The following is a 27,731-nucleotide window of genomic DNA, read 5'->3' as shown; positions in this document are numbered from 1 at the left end:
CTCATTGGACAGTGTACAGTTTCATCAAAATCGGTTCAGTTTTGAATTATGTTTATTTTTTAATAATTCTCTTTTGTTTATTTATATTTAAATAGTAGTATTTGTATAAATATTTTTAATTCATTACGACTCTGCTAAAAGACAAACGGACAATCCTATTCCTCCTACATTATACATTTGTGTTAGTTCTCATCTCATTGTTAGTAAAAACATCACGTTCTCGTATGTTAGAAGTATGTTAGTAACGATCATTTGCTCAAAAATATAGGTGAACATGAGTTTGTCTGTATGTTGAATATCTTTACATACAATCATACATTAATTCATTCACTAACATATATGTTGAACTGCTGCTTGTACAATATTATAATAAAAGTAAAAAAGTTTTTTATTTTTGATTTGATATAAGTTTTATACGCTCTTTCATTTATTTACTTTACATTATTTTAAATATCAATGAAGGAAAAATACAATTTATGTAAAATTATTGTCATTTACTTCCTTTAAATCAGAAATAAAAGTAAAAATTATGGGTAGGTACTATAAATTATACTATAGCTATACACTCAGATAGGTATAGTTTTAAACGGCTAAAAATAGTTACGCCACAGATCGCCAGGGGGCGCTACTTGTGTATACATTCTATTCTATTTCTACTCTATGACCGTATCTATTAAATCTTAATCTGTGACATAACCGTAAAACGTAAACAATAATAAATAAAATAATATATTTTGTATTTAAATTAAGAGAATATTACTAAACTAATAAGTAAATATGTCAGATAACGAAGTCGAAGTGCCGTCCACATTTAAAAGACGCAATTTTAAAAATAGAGGCGGCAGGCAACGGAAACAATCAAGCTCAGAAGGTAAATATTTTTGATGAACTAACAGGCAGTTTTTAGCCAATGCCTAAACAACTTGGAAAACCTCAATCAGGTTATCCTTCTTTAAGCTCTGGGACATGCAGGAATGGTTTTATAACATAGAACTTCATCTCGTACTTGGTAGAACTGTCAGGCATCGCAGTGGTATTGCATTTATAATAGTGTACCTACGTAGTTGATGGCTCTTCCACTCTGATCCGCACTGCGAAGTAATGGAATGCCTGAATGTCAACAGTGAATGGGCATCTTCTTGGCAACAAAAAGATGACCAATTTCCAAACAACGCTCGAGGACAGACCCTTAGCATTTAATTCCTACAAGCCTAATTAAACATACCCTGTTTACCTATTATTACTAAAATGTCTTAGCAATCCATGGATTCATAGGGCGGGTGCCGGGTTTATTTTGTGGCAGAGAAAAAACTCCAAGCAGATGCTGGATTTGTGACCAATAAATGTAGGGTTAAGAAATTCCTTCTCCCCTTCTCCGCTTGTGTTGTACTCCTTGCCTATCCTATTAGAGCAGCTTTGGATACCCATTCTTATATAGAACATGCTGCAGTTCTAGAGAGGCCAAGGACTTTAAGCAAGTTATAGAGAGATTTGTTTATTGCTATTACAAAGCTGCTAATCTGTACATGTCACATAATCTGTTCTTGGCAGATCCCAGACCAAATTTTATCTTTGTAGCTCAAGAAATTTTTAAAAATTTGTGATGTGTGACTTTTCTCTTTTCTTATTTCATAAGCATTGGTAAATTGGAAAAAAACATGAATAAATTACTGGAAAAAATATTAAAAAACATTTTTTTTGTATTTCAGAAAAGAATAGTTCGGACTCAGATGAGCCTACAGTGGTGTTGCCAAGTAAAAGACAACACAAAGCCAACCCCAACATCCAGTCTACAGGGACCAAGAGACATAAAGTTGACCTTAGCAACAGTGAGGACAGCAGCGATGGGGAAAAGGTACAATGCTTAATTTGATACTCCAATCAACAATTAGATAGGTGGTGATCGGTGGTGGTAGGATAGGTTGATTGATAGGTGACTTTGTAGGCATTATACAAAAGTAGGTAGTGTAGGTTTAGATAGGTGGTGGTAGGATAGGTGGTGATTTTGTAGGTAATATACTGCGTACAAAATCACCACCTTTCTTATTGAGTACTGTTTAACAACAAAAAAATTAGAAATTAGAAATGTATGTCATTTCATAACTTATTTATTTTAATTTATGTATTATTTGTTTATAAAATGTTATATAAAATATATTAACTATATGTAATTGTTATAAGCTTATTAATCAAATTTATTTTCATTATTTTAAGAACAAGTTAATTTTAATTATTATTAGGTTTGAAATGTCTAGTGATTTATACCCTCATTTTTAATTTGTTTGTTGGTAAATTGTAACCATCAAGAAAGGCTGTTTTGTGTTTGCTTACATTATACTATATTGTTATGAATCATCATCTCCTTTCCCTTAACCCACTTGTCTTTTGTGTTGACATATTTTTAATGCTTTTGGCTAGTGACTATGATGTCTGCCTGCCTGACGTCAACTCTCCTTGGGAATTCTCAGTTAGGTGCGTTTTACTAACCGCCACATTTCGGTTAAATGGGCATCTCATTGGTAGTGGACCCTTTGCCGGATTGTGGGTAACACTATTACCGTTTAATCTGTTATATTGTTACCCACTTACAACATTTTCCCTTAGTTGCCTTTTACAACATCCACGTATAGATATCCAAGATATCCCCTATTCTTACACCGGGAACCACACAATTGACATTATATTGTTATGAATATTATTATATATTATTATGTATAAGTATATATTTTGTACACTTCCTGAATGCACAAGTCAACATTGTAAACAATATTTAGGTATTATTTTTGGCCATTATTAAGTGCATTTAGGCTCCTCCTTGAAATTTCATCAAGTCATTCATCAGACAGCTGTGTCAGGCACAAATAAACAATAACTTTTAATGTTTTGTCTGTCTGTCTAACTTTAATCACCAAAACAATGTCTAGTAGTGGTTCAGTTTTGTTTATTTTTTATTTATTTAATACTCTTTATTTGAACACCACAATAATTAAAAAAACAAGCAAAACAGAAACATAAGGAAATAGAATACAAAAGGCGGCCTTATCGCTTAGTAGCAAACTCTTCCAGACAACTTTGGGCTTAGGACGTTTCACACTGCTACTTATAAGCTAAGCTAAGCATGAAGCAACAAATATACTTTTTTTTATTTAAGTACACAGACTAAAATGATTTAGCATACTCACAGCAACTTCATATAAATGTATTTATTTATTTGACTTGTTATTTTTCAGAGTAAGCCAAACATGACACTATCAGTACAACAGCAGAGAGAAAATGCCACTTCTACGTATGAAATGGACACACAAGTGGACAGAGACGCTCAGGCCATATTTGAGAAGGCACAGAAGATTAACGAAGAACTACTAGGACAGGCTGATGATAAGGTACTTCTAGAATTTAGTATTTATTTATTGAAGCTATCAATACATACATGTAGATGTTTGCAATGCAATACATGGGCCCAGTTTGCGTGCAGTTTCTTTATTTTTTTAGACTTACTTTGACTAAAATAATATAAAGTTGTAAATATAAAAAAATTGCTAAAATTGAGATTTTCTTTAAAGGACATTTCCCAATTTTGTATGGAGGCTGGGCCTTTATTCCGAGGGTCAACTAAGCAGAACTTTTACACAGTTTTTAAATTTTTTTTTTAAATTAATTAAATAAAATGTATTTTTTTCATTAGCTGACAACATTAATTAAGAGGTGTAAGGGGGAGGCTAGTACCAGTCAGTCTCCCCAACTGCCAACCTCACCTGCTCGTGGTGCACCCTGCAGATGGACCGACGAGGCTCTGGCGACCGACGAATGGCGGTATATCCATTCCCACAGGCTAGATTACGAAATGCCTCAGGCCGGTGTCGGGCAGCAGCGACACCGGCGCGAGTAATCTAGCACTGCGCTGACCAACCCGCATGCCCAGCGTGGTCAGTACTGGGCAAAACTTTGTATGGACGGCAAAAACAAAACACAGCCCCTAGTCCCCGGCAGCCCCGCTATTCCTGGCTCTGGCAGCGGTTATGGTAACGGCGGGGCAAGGGGTGTTAAGAATCTCCGGCAGAGATTCCGCTGCCAACCCCGACGACTAGACCTGGCAACATACAACGCACGCACTTTGAGGTCCGACGAAAAGGTCATCGAGCTGGAAGAAGTTATGAGCAAGTTGCACTGGGATATCATAGGATTGTCTGAAGTCCGAAGAGAGGGGGAGGGCTCGATAATCCTTGAATCCGGCAACATGCTCTACTACCGGGAGGGCGACCAACAGTCCCAGGGTGGTGTCGGATTTATCGTTCACAAGTCCCTCGTGAACAATGTTGTAAAAGTCGAGAGTGTGTCGAGCAGGGTAGCGTTCCTGGTCCTCCGAATTACCAAACGGTATTCGTTGAAGGTTATACAGGTTTACGCACCGACCTCGACACATCCCGACGAGGAGGTAGAGGTATTGTATGAGGATATTTCTAAAGCCATACATGCCTCAAACTCTTATTACAATGTTGTGATGGGGGATTTTAACGCAAAGCTGGGCGAACGTAGCGGTTCAGAGTTGAAAGTGGGACGATTTGGATATGGGCAACGGAACGATAGGGGCCAAATGTTGGCTGACTTCATGGAGAAGGAGGGCCTCTTTATGATGAACTCCTTCTTCAAGAAGCCACCACACAGGAAATGGACCTGGATGAGCCCCGATGGTTCCACGAAAAACGAGATCGACTTCATCTTGTCTACCAGACGGCAAATATTCAACGATGTTTCTGTGATCCATAGGGTGAAAACCGGTAGCGATCACCGAATGGTTAGAGGCACGTTGAATATCAACATTCAGCTGGAACGGTATCGACTGGTGAAGTCTACGCTCCGACCTACTCGTGCCCATATTCAAAACCCCGAGTCCTTTCAACTAGAACTGCAGAACCGCTTTGATTGCCTAGCAAATTGCGAAACTGTGGACGATCTGAACAACAGGTTCGTGGAAACTGTCCATTCCGTTGGGTCTAAGTTCTATAAGACCCACCGTGCGAAAAGAACCAAAAAGTTCTCGGACCAAACACTTAAACTCATGGAAGAGAGGCAAGAAATGAGATTACAGTCTTCAGCAGATGCGTCAAAATACCGACAAATCAGTAGACAGATCTCTAAGTCGCAAACCAGCGACTTGCGAAATTTCAATACCGAGCGTATTAAAAATGCGATTGAAAATAATCGAGGCTCGAAAGTTTTCGCCAGAGATCTGTCTATTGGACAGAGGCAGCTGACGCGTTTGAAGACCGAACACGGTAATCTAATTTCTTCCAAGCCCGAGTTATTAAGTGAGGTCGAGAAGTTCTATGGACAGCTATACACGACTACTCAGCAGCCTGTTGCCAATTTGGCTAAAGACCCCAGAGCCAAGTTGACCCGACACTATACCGAAGATATCCCGGACGTCAGCCTATACGAGATTAGTGTGGCTCTCAAACACCTGAAGAACAATAAGGCGCCAGGTGAGGACGGAATCACAGCAGAACTCCTGAAAGCGGGTGGAAAACCGATACTTAAAGTCCTTCAGCGATTGTTCAATTCCGTCATTCACGAGGGCACGACGCCTGAGGCGTGGCATAGGAGCGTGGTGGTTCTGTTCTTCAAGAAAGGTGACAACACCTTGCTGAAGAATTACAGACCCATCTCGCTGCTAAGCCATGTTTACAAATTGTTCTCGAGAGTCATTACGAATCGTCTCGCTAATAGGTTTGACGACTTCCAGCCTCCCGAACAAGCCGGTTTCCGAAAAGGCTTTAGTACCATAGACCACATCCATACGCTGCGGCAGGTTATACAGAAGACTCACGAGTATAACCAGCCACTTTGCTTAGCGTTTGTGGACTATGAGAAAGCCTTCGATTCGGTGGAAACCTGGGCTGTGCTAAGGTCATTGCAGAGATGCCGAATTGATTACAGGTATATCCAAGCGTTGAAGTGCTTGTACGAAAACGCCACTATGTCAGTCCGTATTCAGGATCAGACTACGAGGCCAATCCAGTTGCAGCGAGGAGTGCGTCAGGGAGATGTGATCTCTCCGAAGCTATTTACCGCCGCACTGGAAGACGTCTTTAAGCTTCTGGACTGGAGCGGACTTGGCATCAACATCAATGGCGAGTACATCACTCAACTGCGGTTCGCGGATGATGTAGTCATCATGGCACAGACTCTGGATGACCTTAGTACCATGCTCAATGACCTCAGCAGCGTTTCTCAACAGGTGGGCCTGAAAATGAACATGGGCAAAACAAAAATAATGTGTAATGCTCATGTATCGCTCCACCCAGTTATAGTTGAGAACGCTGCACTCGAAATTGTAGACGAATACATATACCTAGGACATATGATCCAGTTAGGTAGGTCCAATTTCGAGAAAGAGGTGAACCGTCGAATCCAACTCGGCTGGGCTGCATTCGGGAAGCTTCGCGACATCTTTTCGTCCGAAATTCCTCAGTGCCTGAAGACAAAAGTCTTCGAACAGTGCGTGTTGCCAGTGATGACCTATGGTTCCGAGACTTGGTCGCTAACTATGGGCCTCATAAGAAGGCTTAGAGTCACACAGCGGGCGATGGAACGAACTATGTTAGGAGTATCTCTGCGTGATCGAATCAGAAATGAGGAGATCCGCAGAAGAACCAAAGTCACCGACATAGCTCAACGAGTTGCGAAGCTGAAGTGGCAATGGGCGGGGCACATAGTTCGAAGAGCCGATGGACGTTGGGGTCCCAAGGTGCTGGAATGGCGACCCCGCACTAGTAAGCGCAGTGTTGGCCGACCCCCCACCAGGTGGACTGACGACATCAAGCGAGTCGCAGGGATTCGCTGGATGCAGGCGGCTCAGTATCGTGATGTTTGGAAGTCCCTACAAAAGGCCTATGTCCTGCAGTGGACGTCCATCGGCTGATATGATGATGATGATGATGATGATTAATTAAGAATTTTTATCATGGCAACATGCTTGTAACTCACACCCTGACTGACTGTTAGTGATCTTCGCGTAGTAGCGTTCATATATGGCGTATTTAAAGCAATTTAAGGATTTTTTTGTTTATGCTTCTCTGTCTACAATTTAATGTTTCTTTTTAATTTGTGTCTTATTGACATTTGACAATATTACATGACATTGACAGATTACAACAGATATGAATTCAATTCCAGGTGATTTTATCGGCTGTTTGAACACTTACTGTATTGTCTATGTTTAAGTTGTAGACATGGGAGCGAAACAAAAAGTATATTTATCTGATTAATGCAGGTTCCAAAAGTTCTGAAAATTATTTTCTCAACAGCAATTTGTACCTTCTATCCATAAAAAATACTATCGACCTGCTTATAAATTGTAAATAATAAAGGCCCATTCTGGGATTGGGCCCTTTGCAGGTCTACAGAGGTATAAACAACTATGCGCAGTACTACAAGAAGAGAGACACCGCAGCGGGCAATGCCAGCTCAGGGCTCGTTAGGAAGGGCCCTATTAGGGCTCCTGCTAACTTGAGAGCTACTGTGAGGTAATTTTATTTTAAACTATCAGATGAACCTGGTGGTCCAGTGGTATGCGCAGTGGATTACAGGACACATCCCTGGGTTCGATTCTCAGCTGGAACAATTGAGGTTTTCTTAATTGCTCCGGGTTTGGATGGTGGGAGGCTTTGGCTGTGGCTAGGTGGCAATGGGATTTTGGGGACAGTGGGAATTTACATCAATTGGAAAGAATACAAAAAATATATTATTTATTGATTGAACTTAGTTAGAATTAGTAGAATTAAATTTAATTTAATTAGTAGAATTCTTTAGATGCACAAATAAAACATCTAAAGAATTCTACTGAATATCTTTTTCCACAGATGGGACTACCAACCTGACATTTGTAAGGACTACAAAGAAACAGGCTTCTGTGGTTTTGGAGGTAAGCTATTACCCATTTTTAACAGACTTCGAAAAGGTTCTCAATTCGGTCGGTATTTTTTTTTGAGTAGGCCTTCCACCACGCTGGTCCAATGCCGATTGGCAGACCCGTGCGTTTTAAATAATTAATATTTTTATGATCTAATTGTAGTTCACTTAAGGGGGCACAAGGGAAGATTGCTAATGTCATTAAGTTATTAAGTTTACCAAGAAAATAAGTTATCTAAACATTTGTTAAATGATTGTGAGACGGTTATCTAAGCATTCCATGGATTTAATTCTGGATCAAATCAAACATTTTTAGTTAGTTTACTTGTTAGCTTATAGTCATCATCATCATCATAATATCAGCCGATGGAGTCCACTGCAGGACATAGGCCTTTTGTAGGGACTTCCAAACATCACGATACTGAGCCGCCTGCATTCAGTGAATCCCTGCGACTCAGTCGTCGTCAGTCCACCTGGTGGGGGGTCGGCCAACACTGCGCTTACTAGTGCGGGGTCGCCATTCCAGCACCTTGGGACCCCGACGTCCATCGGCTCTTCAAACTATGTGCCCCGCCCATTGCCACTTCAGCTTCGCAACTCGTTGAGCTATGTCGGACTTTGGTTCTTCTGCGGATCTCATTTCTAATTCGATCACACAGAGATACTAATAATATTGGTACACTTTTATTATTTCGTCACAGTAAGCACTACAATCCATGATATCCAAATGGATATGACCTCTGACTTAGATTTGCAGGGCAAAGGTTCGAATCCAGCCCAGGGTATGCATCTCCAATCATCTTTGTCATACATTTTCAGTTATGTGCATTTTATAAAAAAAATAACTTGTCTCAAACGGTGAAGGAAATACATTGTGAGGATACTTCAGAATCTTTTTAATTCTATATAGTCTGCCATTGGGCCAGCGTGGTGGACTGTTGACCTAAACACTCATACTGAGAGGAGACATGTGCTCAACAGTGATCCAAATATGGATTGTTAATGATGATGGCTATAATAAAACTCTAAAAGTACTATACCTTAATTTGTTTAAAAAATACAATCATTTGATTTTATTCAAAGGAGATGGTCTAAAATTGTATTGAGCCCAGGTCCAGTCATTGTACCCTAGCGGAAATAAAAGAAAATATTTTTTTTTAACCATTTTTGATTATACAAATCTACGAATTTACTTCAATTCTTTCGAAATAATATTAATTATCTCCCTAGAAATGCAACATTATTAAGGGTAATAGTGACGGATTGATGACGTTTTCAATGCAGTAATCGATTTGACGTTTGCTGTCAATTGTCATGTCATAATTGCTTTAGGGGCGCCATCTTGATATAACTCAAAAACATGGGTTTTAATTTTATTTATTTCTTTTTATTTAGTATTCACTTTAATAAATTTTAATAAGATCTTTGTATTTTTTAAATTTTGATTATACGGGGTACAAGAGTGGACCTTTAAATAAATGAAATACATAATTAAATTTCAGATTCCTGTAAATTCCTCCACGACAGATCGGACTATAAGCACGGGTGGCAGTTAGAGAGGGAGGAGACCCACCCCAGCCACGAGGGGGGTAAGGGGGACTCTGACTATGAGATACACAGTGATGAGGAGTTGCCCTTCAAGTGTTTCATATGCAGAAACAGTTTCAAGGACCCCGTGGTCACTAGGTGGGTATTGTCAGGGGAGAACCCAATAGTTTTTTTTTTTTAGACCATACAACGTCGGCCCAAGGAACCCAGGTATAATCCCATATACAAGTATATGAAGATGATAATATGATGTATAAATAAGGATCTGGTTAAATAATTGACATACTAAAAGTATGATTCTTGAAGAAAAATGAATTTTTTCATCACTCTTCTAGAACAAAATGGTCGCCGGCGTACCAAAGCGGCGAAGTAACATTTGAAGCTGTAATTTTTTTTGTATTATTTTTTCTATTACTACTAAGCTTAATAAACAAGAAAATGAACAAACAAACCAATCATAAGTCTTCAAAAATATCATAATACTCAGGCTGTATAGTCAACGATCTTTGCTTGTCCCCGTTGTGGACAAATTAAAAATGAATTTAAAATGTAAAACATTTACTGTTAACATAATATTTTTGTCAATTGCTCCGTTTGTAAAGAATGTGTTGACGTGTGAATTGAAATACAGACCATCATGGCCGACAGAGTTTTGGCTCGTATTGTGAAAAACTTATATTAAAAACTTTGACCTCTTATAATAAAAGGACGCACAATCATGTAGAAAATTTCACTAAAAACTGGCCAATTTTGCTTTGACAGTTTAAGAATTATTGAAAAAAATATGATAATTTCTTGTCAATCTAGTAGAACGATAATAAACAATTTAAGAACATTTAAAAAGTGACAACTAGCCTATTAGTTCTGTTTTGTTTAAGATGTAAGCACTACTTCTGCGAGAAATGTGCTTTGGCCAACTACAAGAAGTCGACGCGCTGTTTTATCTGCAACGCCCAGACCAGCGGCGTGTTCAACCCGGCGCACGAGCTGCAGGCCAAGATCAGCGCGAGGGGTGATGATGATGATGATGACGACGACGATGATGATGATTAAATTATTGTTTCTAACTAACGTTGTTTGTTTTTCATGTTTTTTTTTATAATATACCTCAGACTTATTGCGTAAGGACCTGTCTCGCTAGATGTTACTTTTCTGTCAAATATGATAAACGATCTAATGCGATTATAAAAACTGTCTCTATGATATCGATGACTACATACGGTGAAGGAAAACTTCTTGAAGAAACCTGCATACCAGGAAGAGGAGACTCGAACTCAGCAGTGAGCCGAATATTGGTTGATAACGATACGCTTTTTTCCTCAAAAAATGGCAGACAATTTTGTTCGTGAATTTGACAGCGATACTTAGTCGCTGAGGTAACGCCGCATGAGTCAAGTTTTTTCGTCGGCTCCATCGAATAAGACATTGTCACGTCAAAAATCGATCATTTTATTCGAAGGTAGTCAATTGTATTCAAAGTACAGACATCTGATTTCTACTCTACTATTGTAGTAAAGATATACATAGAAAAAGAGACTCAAGCATGTGTTTCTTATCATGTTTCAATGGCGGATCGAAATATTGTTACGTCACCTAAAATACTGCCCATTGTTCATAACCACACTAATATTATCGATGACAAATTCGAGTTTCACATTTTTTGCTCCTCGGTCCAGTAATTAATGTACGCGGTTTCCGATTATAAAGGATCTAGGTTCGAGTACGGGTTGGGCTATGATATATCGAGTTCTCTTGCGAGAAATTCTCGCAAGCCCGGTATGGAGAAGCAGTTTTTATATTTATTTTTGACTATTGATTTTTTCGGGTTGAAAATCCAGAAAAGAAACTATTTCCATTCCAAATTTCAGCCAATTTGCTTCAGTAGCCGCAGCGTATCTAACGAAGGAACAAACATACATACTCACACACGAACGCCTTTCGCCTTTATAATATTAATGTGATTAATGGCAAGGTTAGCCCTTGGTAAGGCCCTATTGTCTGCGATATCACCTGATGTTAAGTAGGTTTTTACGCGACATAGACATAATCCGGTAGATAGGTATATTTTTAATATATGCCTATCTACCGGAATGCTATATCGCTGGCAGTAGGGTGGGCCGTGATAGCCCAGTGGACATGACCTGTGCCTTCGATTCTGAAGGGTGTGGGTTCGAATCCGATCCGGGGCATGTACCTCCATCTTTTCAGTTGTGTGCATTTTAAGAATTTTAATATCACGTTTGACGTTTCTCAAACGGTGAAGGAAAACATTTATTTATTTATTTATTTAATTTTTAGTAGTTAATTAACTAAACTTACAAGGTTACCTGGACTATAATAACGGAAACAGTGACGTAGCTTGCCTTGGAGGGGCTCTGTATCAAATTATTTGGCCCTAATACCCAAGCGAGCAAATCCCAAAAATCTCTTTAGCAGTAAGTACTAAATGTTTTTTTTCCTCCGGATTCAGATTAGGGAGATTGTAGATTACATTTTACTAATTTTTGCTTTCACACCTAAGGGGCCCCGTAATAGTCAGGGGCCCGTACCTACTATAAAAAAAATATCACAGCAAAGTCGCAGGAATATAATATTATATTAACATTATATTAAGTAGGTAGGTATCAATAGTGAATAAAATCGATGTTTCGCCAATTATTTAATACAATGCAATTAGTTTTCTTTCGTACTATGTCATTGGGCGAGGCAGATCGTCGGCGGTCGACATGGGTGAGTTTCAAGAAAATTTTTTTTTTTTAATAGATAATTTTAACGTCTTCTTTTGAATTTTTAGGTTCATAAGGAAAAGGTTCAAGTCGGATTGGGTTACGAGATTAATATTTTTTTCTGTTTAAGCATTTTTTGACAACCAGACTACCTAGTGCGTAGTGTAATAACCATGCCTTAATAAGGTAAAGAGTATGAAACCCACAAGTGGAATGTGTTACGAGGAAGGGTGTTTTTAGTGTCCGGGTGGTTTACCTATAAGGGTGTATGAATTTTTGTATATTACACATATCAATATCATCATTATCAACCCATATTCGGGTCACTGCTAACCTCGATTTGTTTTTTTTTTTCGTGTTTTGAGTAAGTGCCGATGGCTCCATGTGGTACCACTACGGCGTCACCGGGGGTATGGGCGAGCGCAGAAGCATCGCCTGATGAGACCCGAAGGCTGAAATAAAGATAGAGGACGGAACGACTCTCTAAAGGCGTCTCCTATGAGACTCGGACCTCGGTCCATTCGGGAGGGTGTGACCTGAGTGAATCAGTCCGGACGCCCCCGAGATCGTGAGTTAGAAAACCCACGTCCGGGTGACGTTAGATATCGAGGACCTCGTCTTCGTCGGCGAAGACGTTGTGTCGCTTGTGATTGTGTTGCCCGGGAGGCTAAGCTCGAGTCTCTCTCAGAATGAGAGGGGTTAGGCCAATAGTCCACCACGCTGGCCCAATTGGCAGACTTCACACACGCAGAGAATTAAGAAAATTCTTGACCGGATTCGAACCCACACCCTCCGGAATCGCAGGCAGAGGTCATATCCACTGGACTACTCGTATCACGTCTCACTTACACCTACCTAGGTACATTGTTCTGAAGAGAAACCTTATTCCAGAGCACAGACTATACCTGCTCCTGCTCTACCTGACCTCGGCGGCGGGGAACCTCTGCAGCAACCAGACCCTGGGCACGGAGCCGCACCCCACCGACTGCAGCGCGTACATCGTCTGCTGGATGTCCATGCCCTTCCTCAACAGCTGCCCGGAGGACAAGCTGTACGACGTGAAGACTAAAGTAAGGATTTTAACAACTAGGTCCTTGATATCCGCGTCACGGTAACTCGCACGTGAGCCCCAATCGACTTAAAACCTTATTTTGAATGTAATAGAGACTACTTTAGAATGAACGAGTTTATTGAGTTACAACCTTTGTTAAATTTCCAGAGGATTTGAATGAAGAACACGGTCAATCTTGTTCATTATTTTAGACGGAGGTCCTGGGTTCGATCCCCGGCTGAGTAGATTGAGATTTTCTTAATTTGTCCAGGTCTGGCTGGTGGGAGGCTTCGGCCGTAGCTAGTTACCACCCTACCGGCAAAGACGTACCGCCAAGCGATTTAGCGTTCCGGTACGTCTTTACGGTAACGTCTTTTTTTCAAACTGGTAATTAAGTGGCTAGCCGTTATAATACGGGGATTAAATATAGCCCAAAATTAAATAGCACGGACGCCCGCGACTTCGTCCGCGTCTGAGTTTTCACAAATCCCTCGGAAACCATGTTTGTTTCCAGAAAGATAGGTTTCAATCTATCTCGTTTTTTTTCTATCTTTTTTTTAATGTTTGTTATCTCGTAACTTCGTCATATCTTAACCGATTTTAAATAAAACATTTTTTGTTTGAAAAGGTATAGTTCCAGATTGGTCCAGTTTAATTTTCATTAAAATCGGTTAACTAATTTTGTGTTAAAATGGATCATTAACGAATTTTCCCGTTCTGTGGTGCTATCGTTTAATGTGCTAGAACACACTAAAAACAGAAAAATAAAATATTTTTAACAAAAAAATTCAACCGACTTCAAAAATTACAAAAATAATCTAAAAAGCGAAAAATAACATCGTATGTGCTACTTTCTGATCACTTTGAAGGCCGGGCCAACACAGTAATGCATTAAATCTCATGCCGATTAAATCATAAACTTTTAGGATTTAAAGACATTCCTTCCTGGGGTTCTTATAGAACTTTAATCAGGAAGTCGGTTAAATTTTATTGTTAAAAAGATTTTATAAAAAATCTGAATGTTTGTCAGACCATGCTCCTACAACAGGTAAAAAAAAAACGATAGGTACGTTTGGTGGGGTTGAAAGGTTGATTTCTGCTTAGTCCGTCAATTATTAGTAAAAAAAAAATACTTTTTTATTTTTGATGTACCTAATAAAAAGCTTTAGCAAATATTATCTTTTTGCAGAGTTGCCAACCAACGCATCTGTCAATATGCTGCAACGTTACGTTCCCATCTGCAACCACCAAGACACTGTCATCTTTATCCCCCGTTCCAACTAAAGCCCCAGATACTTCCATTACCATTCCAGTTACAACTACCAAGCTTTCATCTGTCCCTACAACTTTCCCAACTTCAAAACCTGTATCTACTTCGACACCGCCTAATATAGTAACAGAAGCAGAAAAAACTAAAACTCCTATAACAGAACCTCTACCAATTAACAAAGAAACAGTTCCTATAATAACTGACCTACCTACCACAACTACATTATCTACTTTATCAACCTTACCAACTATACCTATAACTCAAGAAATCACAAATATTAATTTAATAACATCAACATCTGCTTTAGCCCAGCCATCGACGTATATAGTTCCTACTGAACAAACAACGGAATCCACGTATCATCCAACTTCTACGGAATTGTACACGAAACCGAGTCTTTCAACCACAACGGATTTTACATCAATAACTTCAACTTTTTCACCAATGACAACAGACAAATCTTCTACTGAATCATCTACTTATAAAATACAACCAGACTCAACACGTTCAACATTACCATCAACATCAACAGAAACTATATCAAAACATACTATTACAACACCAAGTAAACTGCCAATTTCAACAGTAACAGATTTACTAACAACAGAAATAACTTCCACGTCTGTTGATTTGGATACAAAAACTACAGGATTACCTACCACCTTGTCAACTCTATCCTCCTTGCCAACTATACCTATAACCCAAGAAATTACAAATATCGATATAACTACATCAACATTTGCCTCAGCTCAAACATCGACCTATACAGCTCCTACTAAACAAAGAACGGAATCAACTACGTATCATCCAACTTCTACAGAATTATATACGAAACGGAATCTTTCAACGACAACTGAATTTTCACCAACAACTTCAACTTTTTCACCAATGACAACATACAAATCTTCTACTGAATCATCTACTAATAAAATACAACCAGACTCGACAAGTTCAACATTACCATCAACATCAACGGTACCTATAACAAAACATACAATGACAAAACCGAGTAAACTGCCAATTTCGACAGTAACAGATTTACTAACAACAGAAAGATATTCAAACACTGTTACTGTAGACTCAAAAACTACATCCATGACAACTATACCTCCAACTCGGAATATTACAAATATTGATTTAAGTACATCAACATCTGCCTCGGTTCAAGTATCAACTTATACAGTTCCGACTATACAAACAGCGGAATCAACAACATACCATCCGACTTCTACGGAATTATATACGAAACCGAGTCTCTCAACGACAACCGATATTTTACCAACAATTTCAACATTTTCACCAGAAACAACATACAAGAATTCTACTGAATCATCTACATATAAAATACAAACGGACTCAACAGGGTCAATATTACCATCTACATCAATAGAAAGTTTTACAAAACATACTACTATAATACCAAGTAAACAACCAATTTCAACAGTAACAGATTCATTAATAACTGAAATACCTTCAACTTTTACTGTTACTTTGGATACAAAATCAACAGGATCGCCTATCACAATATCTACAGCTCGAGAAGTTACAAACATTGATGCCATTACATCAACATCTGCCTCAACACAAACCTCAACGTATACAGTTCCTACTAAACCAACAACGGAATCAACAACGTATCACCTAACTTCCACAGAATTATATACGCAACCGAATCTTTCAACGACAGTTGAGTTTTTGCCAACAACTTCAACTTTTTCACCAGTCACACCAGACAAGACTTCTACTGAATCATCTACTTATAAAATACAACCAGACTCAACAGGTTCAACATTACAATATACATCAACAGAAACTATAACAAAACATACTACTATCATACCTAGTAAACTGCCGATTTCAACAGTAACAGATTCACTAATAACAGAAATATCTTCAACTCCTATTACTTTGGACACAAAACCAACACGCTCGCCTACTACATTAATGACTCTATCGTCCTTGCCAACTTTACCTTTAACTCGAGAAATTACAGATATTGATATAATTACATCAACATCTGCTTCACTTCAACCGTCAACTTTTATAGTTCCCACTAGACAAACAACAGATTCAACGGCGTATCAACCTACTTCTACGGAATTAAATACAAAACCAAGGTTTTCAACGACAACTGATGTTTCACCAATAACTTCAACATTTTCACCAATGACAACATATAAGACTTCTACTGAATCTTCTACTTATAAGACACCACCAGTCTCAACAAGTTCAACATCTACATCAACTCCAGTATACATCCCAACAATACCAACAGTAACTATTGTAAAACCAACTATTACAACAACAACTGAACTCCCAGTTACAAAAATAACAAATTCAATAATAACAGAAATAACTACTACTCCTGTTACTTTGGATACAAAAACAACATCCATGACAACTATACCTTCAACTCGGAAAATTACAAATGTTGATTTATCTACATCAGCATCTGCCTCAACACAACCATCAACTAATGTAGTTCCTACTAAACAAACAACGGAATCAACAACATATCAACCGACTTCTACGGAATTATATACAAAACCAAATCATTCAACTACAACTGATATTTCACCAATAACTTCATCATTTTCACTAATGACAACAGACAATATGTTTACAGAATCGTCTACTTATAAAACACCACCAGACTCAATAAGTTCAACATTACCATCTACATCGACAGAAGCAATAACTGAAACATCAACTAAATTGCCAACTTCAATAGTAACAGATTTACTAATGACAGAAATACCTTCAACTCCTGTTACTTTGGATACAAAAACTACGTCCTTGGCAACTATACCTTCAACTCGGGAAATAACAAATATTGATTTAACTACATCAACATCTACCTCAGCTCATACATCAACGTATATAGTTCCTCCTAAACAAACAACGGAATCGACAACGTATCAACCAATTTCTAAGGAATTATATACAAAACCGAGTTTTTCTACGACAACTGATTTTTCACCAACATCTTCAACTTTATCACCAATGACAACAAAAAAGATTTCTACCGAATCATCTACCTATAAAACAACATCAGACACAACAAGTTCAACATTACCTGCATCAACCTCATACATTCCAACAATATCAACAGGAACTATTTCAATTTCGACATTACCACCCATTATAACAACTTTTTATCCAAATACCGAACAAGCAAATACATCACTAACAACAATATTACCAACAGAGTCATCAACACAAGCAATGTCGACGTTATCAGTCTCATCTTCAACAATAACACCGCCTATAACATCTCCAATCCCAAAACCTATTTTCACCTTACCATCAGTTTCACCTTCCACTACTAAAATACCTCCTTGTTTCACACGACCCACCCCTTCCACTTTGAAGCCATCTATACTTATCCCTATGTGCAGACTAGGTGATTCATTCCTCTACCCTGATGTCAGGAACTGCAGTTTCTACTATGCATGTGACTACGGCAGCTTAGTCAAGAATAAATGCAAATATGGATACCAATTTAACCCACGAGCTTTGGTAAGTGATTTTATATCGCCTGATATTAATCAGCGCCCATATTTGAAATATTACAGGATCAGTGTCCGCATTTACATGTGCTAAGAAACGATCTGATAAAATATTGAGTGCTTGTTGACAACGATTCGTCCAGATGCTACAGAAGAATTTTGTTTGTACAGCGCAAGGCTAAGTGTTTTTTAAAACCATTTCACTGAAGAAGCAGATGATCCTTTCGTTCTTGAGAACCTCCTTAGTATCAACATCAGAAATTGATTCGTTAAACCTTTATATATATATCCACCGGCCCTAAATGAAAAACCTTCGCTCTTATAATAGTGCATCATTTTGTAGTAGACGCTAGAAACATATCTTCACACGAAATTTAAGTTTGTCATTACCAATATAACAAACTTAAATTTTAGTTAGCATTTGTGCCATTTATTTCAATCATTACCTTTAAATGAGAAACACAGTGATGCTGTTTTAAGGTAGGAATAATGGCAGCAATCATCATCATCATTATCAACCCATATTCGGCTCACTGCTGAGCTCGAGTCTCCTCACAGAATGAGAGGGGCTAGGCTAATAGTCCACCACGCTGGCCCAATGCGGATTGGCAGACTTCACACACGTAGAGAATTAAGAAAATTCTCTGGTGTGCAGGTTTCCTAACGATGTTTTTCCTTCACATTTCTTAAAATGCACGCAACTGAAAAGTTGAAGGTGCATGCCCCGGACCGGATTCCCCTCCCCTCCCTCCCTACAGAATCCCCAGAATCGGAGGCAGAGGTCATATTCTGAGGTCTGGGCTATCACGGTACTGGCGGCAATGCTGCCTTTAAATAGCCCCTGAGGAATTCGATCAGAAATATTTATCTAGAGTTGGTACAGAAGACTGATCTCTAATCATGTCATTCTTTTTCAGAAATGCATGCCTAGGATAGAAGCAAATTGCCGCATACTAACTTTTCCGGACATCCAAAATGAATATCTAACGGAATTTCTGCAATTGTATCATCTGCAACCAAATTTGTGATATTGCACGACATAACAGCTACAACAAAATATTGCGAGCCCAAGAAGTCATATTTATCATCATCATCATCATCATCATCATCATCATCATCATCATCATCATCAGATGGACTTCCACTGCTGGATCTAGTCGTTGCCATCTCAACGTTCCTTTGCACTCGCTGAGCTATATCGATAAATTTAGTTTTGCGGATCTCCTCAATGTGATTCGATCAATTAGAAATACTCCGAGCATAGTTCACTCCACCGCCCGCTGAGTTTTGTTATTTTGAAATAACATAACTAAAAAGTTGTATGTAACTAGGTATGTCTTGATCTATATAAAAGGCCTCAAAGGCGAAAACTGGATATTTACAAAGACCTTGTAGATTTTGCATGAATAAACCTTGTTAAATACAAATAAAGAAAATATTACTTTCCACTAAAAATAAAGTTGTAAAAAGTTTTTAATATTTTATTCCATTTAAAATTTGAATGTATAAAGAAATAAATGACTCTCTAGCATTTAGCCTCATGTCCTAATGCATTATTTCTTCCCAATATTTCGATATCAAATCAATAAAGTTTTCTCCAAACGGACGAATGGTTTACAAATTCATATTTACAGGAAAAACTTAAAAAAGATTTTTTTTACAATAAGTTGTTTCGATATAAATATTATTTCGTCTGGATTGAAAGAAAATAAACAATTTGATAGTAATCTCAAATTTTATTTTGTGTATTATAAAAAAACTGTATAAACATTATTATATTTTTCTAAGTTAATTAATAAAAAACAGCCTTTTCAAATAATACTGTAAAATTAAATATTATTTATTTTTATCTATTTTTAATGAATAACGTCAAGTCAAGACAATTGTATAAAAAACTTAATGCAAAGTAAAAAATACGAGTATTTTTGTTCTTTGGGATTCATCTGATGAATTTGAAAAAATTAAAAAACATAATTGTTGAAAAAATTTAATTTTGAAAAATTTTAATTTAACGTCAAGTTTTTAAGTAGATAAATGTTATAAAAATACGATGTCTATGATTCTACGATTGGAAATGAAGGTGAAACTTTACAATCTGTTAGCAATTTTAAAATAATAATCTCCAAACTATATATATGCGTATTAGTTTTGAGAATTTGTATCCATATTCCGTGTATCTATAAAACTTTAAACAGGAACATACATAAGCTATTTAAATTTAACGAAAAACAACAGAAATTGAAATACTAAAATGGGTCAAAAGATATTAATAAGTAAAAAATGTATTTCTAACGTCTATTACTGTTGTATGAGAATCGCCATATTGGTGGAGAGGGTAGACCTCAAATTGTCTTCAAAGTAAGTGTAGTGTTTGTGTCTACTGACATTGGTAGTGGGGGCAATGGGACAGTCTGTCACCGGCGCTAGACCGGAGTGGTCGTGTGCGGTTTGCTTGCCATACCAGTGTAGGGATGATCTGCTTATCTTATAGTGAGGATGAGGGTCCTTACAGTAAGTAAAGAGAATCTTATTACTACCTACTATTAAAGTACACTTTTCTATGAAGATAATTGAGTTTTAAATTTTGATCCACCTTAAATATGGTTGTTAGCTAACAAGAATATATATATACTATTTTTTATTGGGTTTCTAGGCCTAAATTTTTATACCTGCGATAAGACTTATGTGCTTCGAAAAGCACGTTAAGACTTATTTGTAAAAATATTACAAATAAGTCTTAACGTGCTTTTCGAAGCACATTAATACTTGCCTCGTGGGTTAAGAAACTATCACCTTATAGATTTTATATACCTAAGTAGATATTTTGTGACGCTACTGAAAATATCTTGACTGATATAATTTCGTTAAAGCTAGTTAATATTCTTTGGCTCACTTTTTCGCATTTATGTTGAAAACTATAACATTTGCATGACGTTAATCATTTCTTAAATCATTACACTTAGATAAATTAAGGCCGCAAATCCAAAGTCCAGAAGTCTTATTGATGCCTACGTTCTCGATGTTGCCGTACATCCAGTATCAGATATCAGCGCACATTGCTGTAAATAATAAGAAATAGGTATTTAATAATTAATCAATTATTACTTTTAAAATAACATTAAAATGAATTGTCGGAAAATATTTAAAAATAAAGAGTTATCCTGCCCAAATCCTTGATTGGCTATGAATAACGTAATTCGATATTTTCCGCATAATCGAATTATTATAAACTACCACAATGTTACTCTATTAGGTACATTAAAAAACTGTATAACAGTGGCGTTGGGGGATAGGTTGGTGTTGAGGGAACCAATTATGCTTACGTTTGACGACCATCCTACCTGATGGTAAGTGATGATATGATCTAAACTAAGGCCAAAGAGCGGGGGCACATGGTGCGTTGCGTTTAAAAGCCGCCGCGCTCAAACTTGTTATGCAGCGTTTATAAACGAACAAATTGTTTTACACCTATTAACAATTTTAATTAATTTTTTTCCTATATTAATCTCGATTTATTAAGCTTATTTAGAATAAAAATATATAGTTAATATCTTTTCAGAACATTTTATAGAAAAGCTATACATAATTTTAAATAAATTAGGTTTGAAATGGCTTTCTGAACCCATTTTTAATTTGTTTGTTGAAATTCATTGCACATCAAGTTTGACTTTTGTACTAGCAGAACATGCTTCACTCCTGCTATAAAGGTGTTTTTTTTTCCCACCAGCCAGACCTGGAAAAATTAAGAAAATCTCAATCTGCCCAGCCGGGGATCGAACCCAGGACCTCCGTCTTGTAAATCCACCGCGTATACCACTGCGCCACGAAGGCCGTCAAAATGTGTATGAATCACACGCTAATTCCGAAAGATCTTTAACCTCTTTAATTTTAAATCTGTCATACTGTTATTTTAGAAATTGTTGAAGCAACTTACCCCTTCTTTCGGATCATACTCAAATCCATCACCGCAAAACAGAGGAATGGCCATTCCATTTGTGCACATATAAAACTTATCACATCGGTTTGGATGCGCTACGTTGCCAAACAGCCCTGGTGGACATACTGGTGCTGTTTCAACATTCTCTGTTGTTGTTTCAACAACACTTTCTGTTGGCACAACTTTATCCGTTGTTGTTTCTACAATCTCTTCTGTTGGCACAACATTCTCTGTTGTTGTCTCCAAATCAGGATTTGCAGTTTGTCGTTGTCTAGCAAAACATCCGTTTTCGGATATTTGGACGCATTGCTGTTGAAATAAAAATACATTTTATATATAATATGAACACAGAGACAAATTATTTAGGTTTCAAATATTTAATCAAATTCTTAACATAGCATAAGGAGAGTGTTCTGACCCTGTAGTGTTATTTTTTTCTTTCATCCAATTGCATCGAAATATATAGAGAAAATATTATTTAAAAATAGCCCTCAATTTTCGTGTGATAGGATGAAAGGGAGAGCGGTATGTAGCCAAAATTATTTTGTTATCTCTTAAGCCTGCTGCGCTCGAGTCTTTACATTATATCTGAGCCTTAACCGCTTTCTTACCTCTTTTTATGAATAGTTATAACTATTCATAAAAAGAGGTAATATTTGATTTTTTGTTTGCTTGTCAAAGTCAAAAAGTCAAAGTCAAAATTTGAAATCAGGGGGCTTTGTTAGTTATTGAATAATGTTATAATGTAACTTACACCAACTGTATCATCGAATTCAAACCCGGCGGCGCAGTATAGCGGTATAGCCATTCCCGCCGCGCACATGTAGAACCGATCGCACTGCTGCGGGTCCGGTATATTGCCGATCTTGTCCGGCGGACACACGCCGCTAGTTGTTGTTGCAACAGGCGCTGTTGTTGTTACAACAGGTCCTGTTGTTGTTTCGTTGGAGTTTCCATTCACACCTGTAAATGTAAATGAATAAAAGAGAAATTCACTTTCAACTCCTATGATATATTTTTTATTAGGGATACAACTTTATGTTAAATAAATTACCGAGGCCTATAGAAAATACTTCGCCTGGGACATGACATGTAATCCTGCGTTTTCTATCTAGTTATTTTATGGTGCGGATGTTGCGGATATGTGGATACAATAATGTCAGGAACGATATAACCTCAATTTTTATAATAAATTTTTACTTACGAATTGATTTATTCAAGTTGTATTACCTTTATTTTTCGTTGTACTTGTGAGAACTTTCGTAGTTGCGCTTTCATCAGAGCCCGTGTACACGTCTGTTGTCTTTTCGGCCTCTTCCGTCGGTGTGAACATACCTTTAGAGGCGTAACAACCGTGTTCCGATATTGGTTGACATTGCTGTAATCAAATAATAATGAATGAGTGAGGAATCGAAGAGAGGATTTTTAATTCACTCGAACACGGTATATGAACATTAGGGAGAACTCCTTGCATGTTGGTGAGTATCTACACTAAAAAGACTTTGGAAACCAAGGTTTGGAATTGGTTTCAAGGGTCCAGATCCTCAATTGTTCAAGTGTAGATCTTTTTTTTATATTTTCTAAAGGATGAGGAATCATATCTCCTGTGTTCTGACCCTTAGCTTTCTTTAAATACATTCACTATGATCTTGTATCAAAATCCATCTTTTCAAATTGACGGATGTTTTAGAACTTACCAAAGTAGCCGGGTCAAATTCTGTTCCAGGTCCGCAGAACCATCTTATCGGATGCCCAACGATACATTGATAGAAGCTGCTACAGGCTGCTGGATCTGGTATGAACCCTGAAAATCCTGCTTCACAAACATTGCTTGTTGGATAATTTGATGTACTAGAAGTAACTGTAACTCCATCTGCTATTGTTGATTGTGCAATTGTTGTAAATTCTTCATTAACATTAGGTAGTGTAGTAGGAACTACTTCAGTTGTCGGGTGATCTCTTGTAGATTCTTGATTATCAGTTTCTTTTGTTGTTCTTATTACATTGTCTGTGGTTGTTTTATCGTCTGAGCTTTTAGTTGTTGTTGCAACTTCATCGGTTCCACCAGTTGTCGTTTCAATGTCATCTGATGTTGTTACTTCCACAGCTGCAGTTGTTGCTTCAGGATTGTCATTGTTACTGCCAGTTGTTGCTTCGGAATTACTAGATTCAGTTGTTTGTGGTTCCGTCGGTGTCCATTTACCTTGGGCAGCGAAACAGCCGTTTTCAGAAATTGGAACGCATCTCTGAAAAAGAGTATTTGTATAAGAAACAAAACAACAATATAATCTCATCTTCATCACTCATCACGAAATCTTGCAAACCGCTTGATGTAGAAAGACAAAAATTGACAGGGAGGTAGTATAAAGTTAGATTTTGTGACAAGGTCAGACCAAGGATGTCTAAGGGCGGATAAAATAGCAGGCGTCCGTTAGTATGACTATCAAAGCGTTTCATTGGCACAATACCAAACTGATTTTAAATTTTTAATGAGATGATGTTTTCGACAAGGAACGGAACCCTCGGTGGGCTATTCCGACCGACAAAACAAGGCAAATATTAATGTTTTAAACTCACTTCATAAACAGGATCATACTCAGTGCCCGCTGGACAGTAAAGAGGCACAGCACTTCCGACGGCGCAGAAATAGTACCTGTCACAACGCACGGGATCCGCCATATAACCAGAGAAATCTGAAAAAATATAGTTAAATTATAAATTGCAATGAAATTGATGACAATAGTTATTTAATCTCAATATAATTATATAATCATGACAATAGTTATATAAATCATTATCATCTTCATCATCATCACTTGGTGCAATCCCCATTCTCCAGAACAAAGCTTGGTGGTCAGAAGGTGAAAAGCTTTTCTCTCGTAGAAAGAAGTAGTAACGAAAGGAAAGTAGTAAAGAAGTAAAAACATAGACGCACAAAATATAACAAACATATTTGTAATTTTGTTAACAAACGTATTTGGCACGCACACGATTCAATCGATTTAACGTAGTTATGACGTCACATTTCAGCAGTATTTAATATGGTGCGTTTTCGAGCGATCCACGGCATCATCAAAGATGTTCCTCCTGTATATTCGAAACTAATAATCGCAGATACACTGTTACTTCTACAACACTGTTCGTTAAGAAGAAAAAGAATAGTATCTTCTTTTTCTTCATTGAGTCCTTTAACTCCTGTAGATGCATAGAGCAGAAACAAAAGAGGAAAAGGAAGGAAAGAGGAAAAAGTTCGATTCGGTCCTATTCGCTGGCTGTACTCTTGCGCATGATACAGGACAGACCGGCAGCCTTCAACTCCGTTTCAATGGACCACTACCATATTGGCTTAGGCTTACTACGTCTTCTCCTGCCCCTTTCAAAAGATATCGAATGTGTTTCACAGGCACTTGTTAATGAAGGCTATTGCACTATTATTAGCATTTTTTTGTACCTATAAAAAAAAGTCAAACACCCAATTTTGGGTATTCTAGTCAGACATTGGTAATTTACTTCGGAGGCAGCAACGTGGAATGTCCCATTCGATGCGTTGTTGCTTCATTTAAGACGCGAAGGGTTACGCTGGGTTTTAGTGGGTATTCTGGTAATGGTCCCGGCGAGCTCCGCATACCCTCCTGAGTAGTAGTGGTGCCACAGAGGAGTCTCTTCCGCGACACCTTCGAGAAAGATGCGATGCCCAATTTCCCAGCGAGAAAAAACACACATTGGTAATTTAATCACAGCAAACGAATAAATAAATCAATATAGTCACCTGGGGGACATATGTGACTGGTGGTTGTCTCTACAGGTTGAGTAGTGGCCGTGTCATCTAATGTAGTCTGCACTAACATGGAAGTAGTTTCGAAGTCTTCAACAGTTGAGTTATAACCTGTAGTCTTCCTTTCTGTAGTCGGATCCAACTCCCCGTGTCCATTGTCCTTCGTGGTGGTCTCTGGACTCTCGGTGATATATGTATCCCTGGTTGTTTCATTATTAGAACTTGTTGTTGCGTCAGTGACAGGCACTGTTGTTAGATACTCTGTTGTTGTTGGTGTCACCGTTGGAGTCCATTTGCCTTGACCGGCGAAACATCCGTTTTCGGAAATCAGAACGCATTGCTGTAAAATAAAATAGCTTATTTTTTATAAGTAACACACACTATTAAAATTTTTAGGCATTTTTTTCATGCTTTTGAGGTTGTTAAGTTATGAATTAGGTGTCAAACTGAAATAATAGTACGATAGTTATAAATACCATATTATCCTATAAAAATAAACAGAGATATCTTACCGCAGTAACAGGGTCGAATTCAAATCCTGCAGCACACGACAACAGTGTGGCGACGCCTCCAAGACACAAGTAATATTTGTCGCAAAGGTAAGGATGAGGTATATTCCCGAATACTCCTGGCGGGCATATGCCAGCAGTTGTGGTCTCAATTGATGATGTTGTACTTGTTGTTGTTGGAGGTTGTATAGTAGTAGTTGTTGGAACCTTCTCCGTATCTGTGGTAGTTATTGTCGGGGCCTCCTCTGTCGTTATAGTGGTCTGAGGAGATAAGGTTGTTGTCACATCCTCTGTCGTCGTTGAATTTTCCGTTGAGGTTGTTATTATTGTCGTTTCCGCCTCGTCTGTCGATGTTGAGGCTTGAGAAGGTAAAGTTGATGGTTGGAGAGTTGTTGTTACCTCCTCTATTGTTGTGGGTATCTGCGTTGTGGTTGTCGTTATTGTTGACTCAGCCATATCTGTTGTTGTCATTGCCTGATAGGTTGTAGATAGCGGAGTAGTGCTAGTTGTTGTTATATCCCCTTTTGTTGTTGTCGCAGTAGAACTAACTGTTGTCACAGAGTCAGTTGTTGTTTTATCAGTATAATCAGTTGTTTCATACGTATGATCTGTTGTTTGGCGAACTGTTGTTGAATCATCAACGATCGTGGTTTCAGTCTCTGTTGTTGTTGTGCTTAATAGAGATTCTGTCGTAGTCGGTAATACCGTTGGAGTCCATTTGCCTTGGCCGGCGAAACATCCGTTTTCGGAAATCAGGACGCATTGCTGTAAAATAAAATTTGCATAATTGTTTTAAGAGAATTTCTATGTGCATTTACTATATTTTCAGCTCAGAAGTTGCAATGCATAATATTTTGAATAGTTGACAAACTCACATTCTCAATTATAACATTAGTTTGATATCGATAACATGCTAGAAAAAGATTTTTTTTTTCAATATTTATTAATTATTATTAACTAATAATGCCTTTTTGTGATTACTGCTACTTTAGTCTGACAAGATTGAAAAGACACCTCCCTACTAGTCAAGCTAGTTCCAACATAGACCTTTTTGGTCTATGTTGGCTTGGCTGCAATCAAACCTAATAAAAGTAAGCCAATAGTGGAACTTGCCTAGAAGGTGCCGATGCACTCGCTCATAACTTGAAGATACCTTTTTGATTGTAGGTGTTAGTGAAAACAGAAGTTGAAAGTGCATTCCATAACTAACGCATTCCATCGCTCTGCGATTCAGGAACGAAGACCTAATAACTTTGTACGAGTCTAAGTCAAATCAAATCAAATCAAAAATCATTTATTTCAAGTAGGCTCAGTTTACAAGCACTTTTGACACGTCAGTTGACTATTTGTAAAGATTCTACCACCGGTTCGGAAGGCAGGTTCTGCTGAGAAGATACCGGCAAGAAACTCAACAGTTGCTCTTTTGAAAAAGTCATACAGTATTATAATTTACAATTGATAACAATTACAATTTCTTATAGTTTTATTTCCTGTG

At 37.8% G+C, this 27,731-nt stretch overlaps 3 protein-coding genes across 3 annotated transcripts in view; 2 read left to right on the top strand and 1 right to left on the bottom strand.

Moving 5' to 3' along the window:
• Positions 1–674: 674 nt before the first annotated feature.
• LOC112054456 (E3 ubiquitin-protein ligase RNF113A) lies at positions 675–10,526 on the top strand. The gene is made up of 7 exons (XM_052887053.1): positions 675–871; positions 1,710–1,855; positions 3,231–3,383; positions 7,399–7,526; positions 7,863–7,924; positions 9,414–9,597; positions 10,338–10,526. The coding sequence occupies exons 1-7, from the start codon at positions 778–780 to the stop codon at positions 10,510–10,512; spliced, it is 942 nt and encodes a 313-aa protein (XP_052743013.1). The 5' UTR covers positions 675–777; the 3' UTR covers positions 10,513–10,526.
• Positions 10,527–12,150: 1,624 nt separating this feature from the next.
• Positions 12,151–19,446, top strand: LOC112054452 (mucin-2-like). Its single transcript, XM_052887035.1, has 4 exons — positions 12,151–12,189; positions 13,061–13,255; positions 14,426–18,025; positions 18,933–19,446. Exons 1-4 carry the CDS (start codon positions 12,151–12,153, stop codon positions 19,041–19,043), a joined length of 3,945 nt encoding a protein of 1,314 aa, XP_052742995.1. The 3' UTR covers positions 19,044–19,446.
• A 1,342-nt stretch (positions 19,447–20,788) lies between these two features.
• Positions 20,789–27,731, bottom strand: part of LOC112054460 (mucin-2-like) — a 30,042-nt gene continuing 23,099 nt past the window's right edge. Inside the window, exons 15-22 of the mRNA XM_052887034.1 lie at positions 26,240–27,001; positions 25,722–26,067; positions 24,530–24,645; positions 23,650–24,198; positions 23,183–23,330; positions 22,707–22,915; positions 21,950–22,261; positions 20,789–21,074 (exon numbers count right to left, since the gene is read on the bottom strand). Coding sequence (XP_052742994.1) covers positions 21,024–21,074; positions 21,950–22,261; positions 22,707–22,915; positions 23,183–23,330; positions 23,650–24,198; positions 24,530–24,645; positions 25,722–26,067; positions 26,240–27,001 — 2,493 coding nt within the window. The 3' untranslated portion in view covers positions 20,789–21,023. The remainder of the gene's footprint in view (positions 21,075–21,949; positions 22,262–22,706; positions 22,916–23,182; positions 23,331–23,649; positions 24,199–24,529; positions 24,646–25,721; positions 26,068–26,239; positions 27,002–27,731) is intronic.

Source organism: Bicyclus anynana, chromosome 18 (assembly GCF_947172395.1).
Source record: "Bicyclus anynana chromosome 18, ilBicAnyn1.1, whole genome shotgun sequence".
NCBI classification, from domain to species: Eukaryota; Metazoa; Arthropoda; class Insecta; order Lepidoptera; family Nymphalidae; genus Bicyclus; species Bicyclus anynana.
Note: the sequence above shows the minus strand (reverse complement) of the source record. Positions and strands in the feature narration are given on the sequence as shown.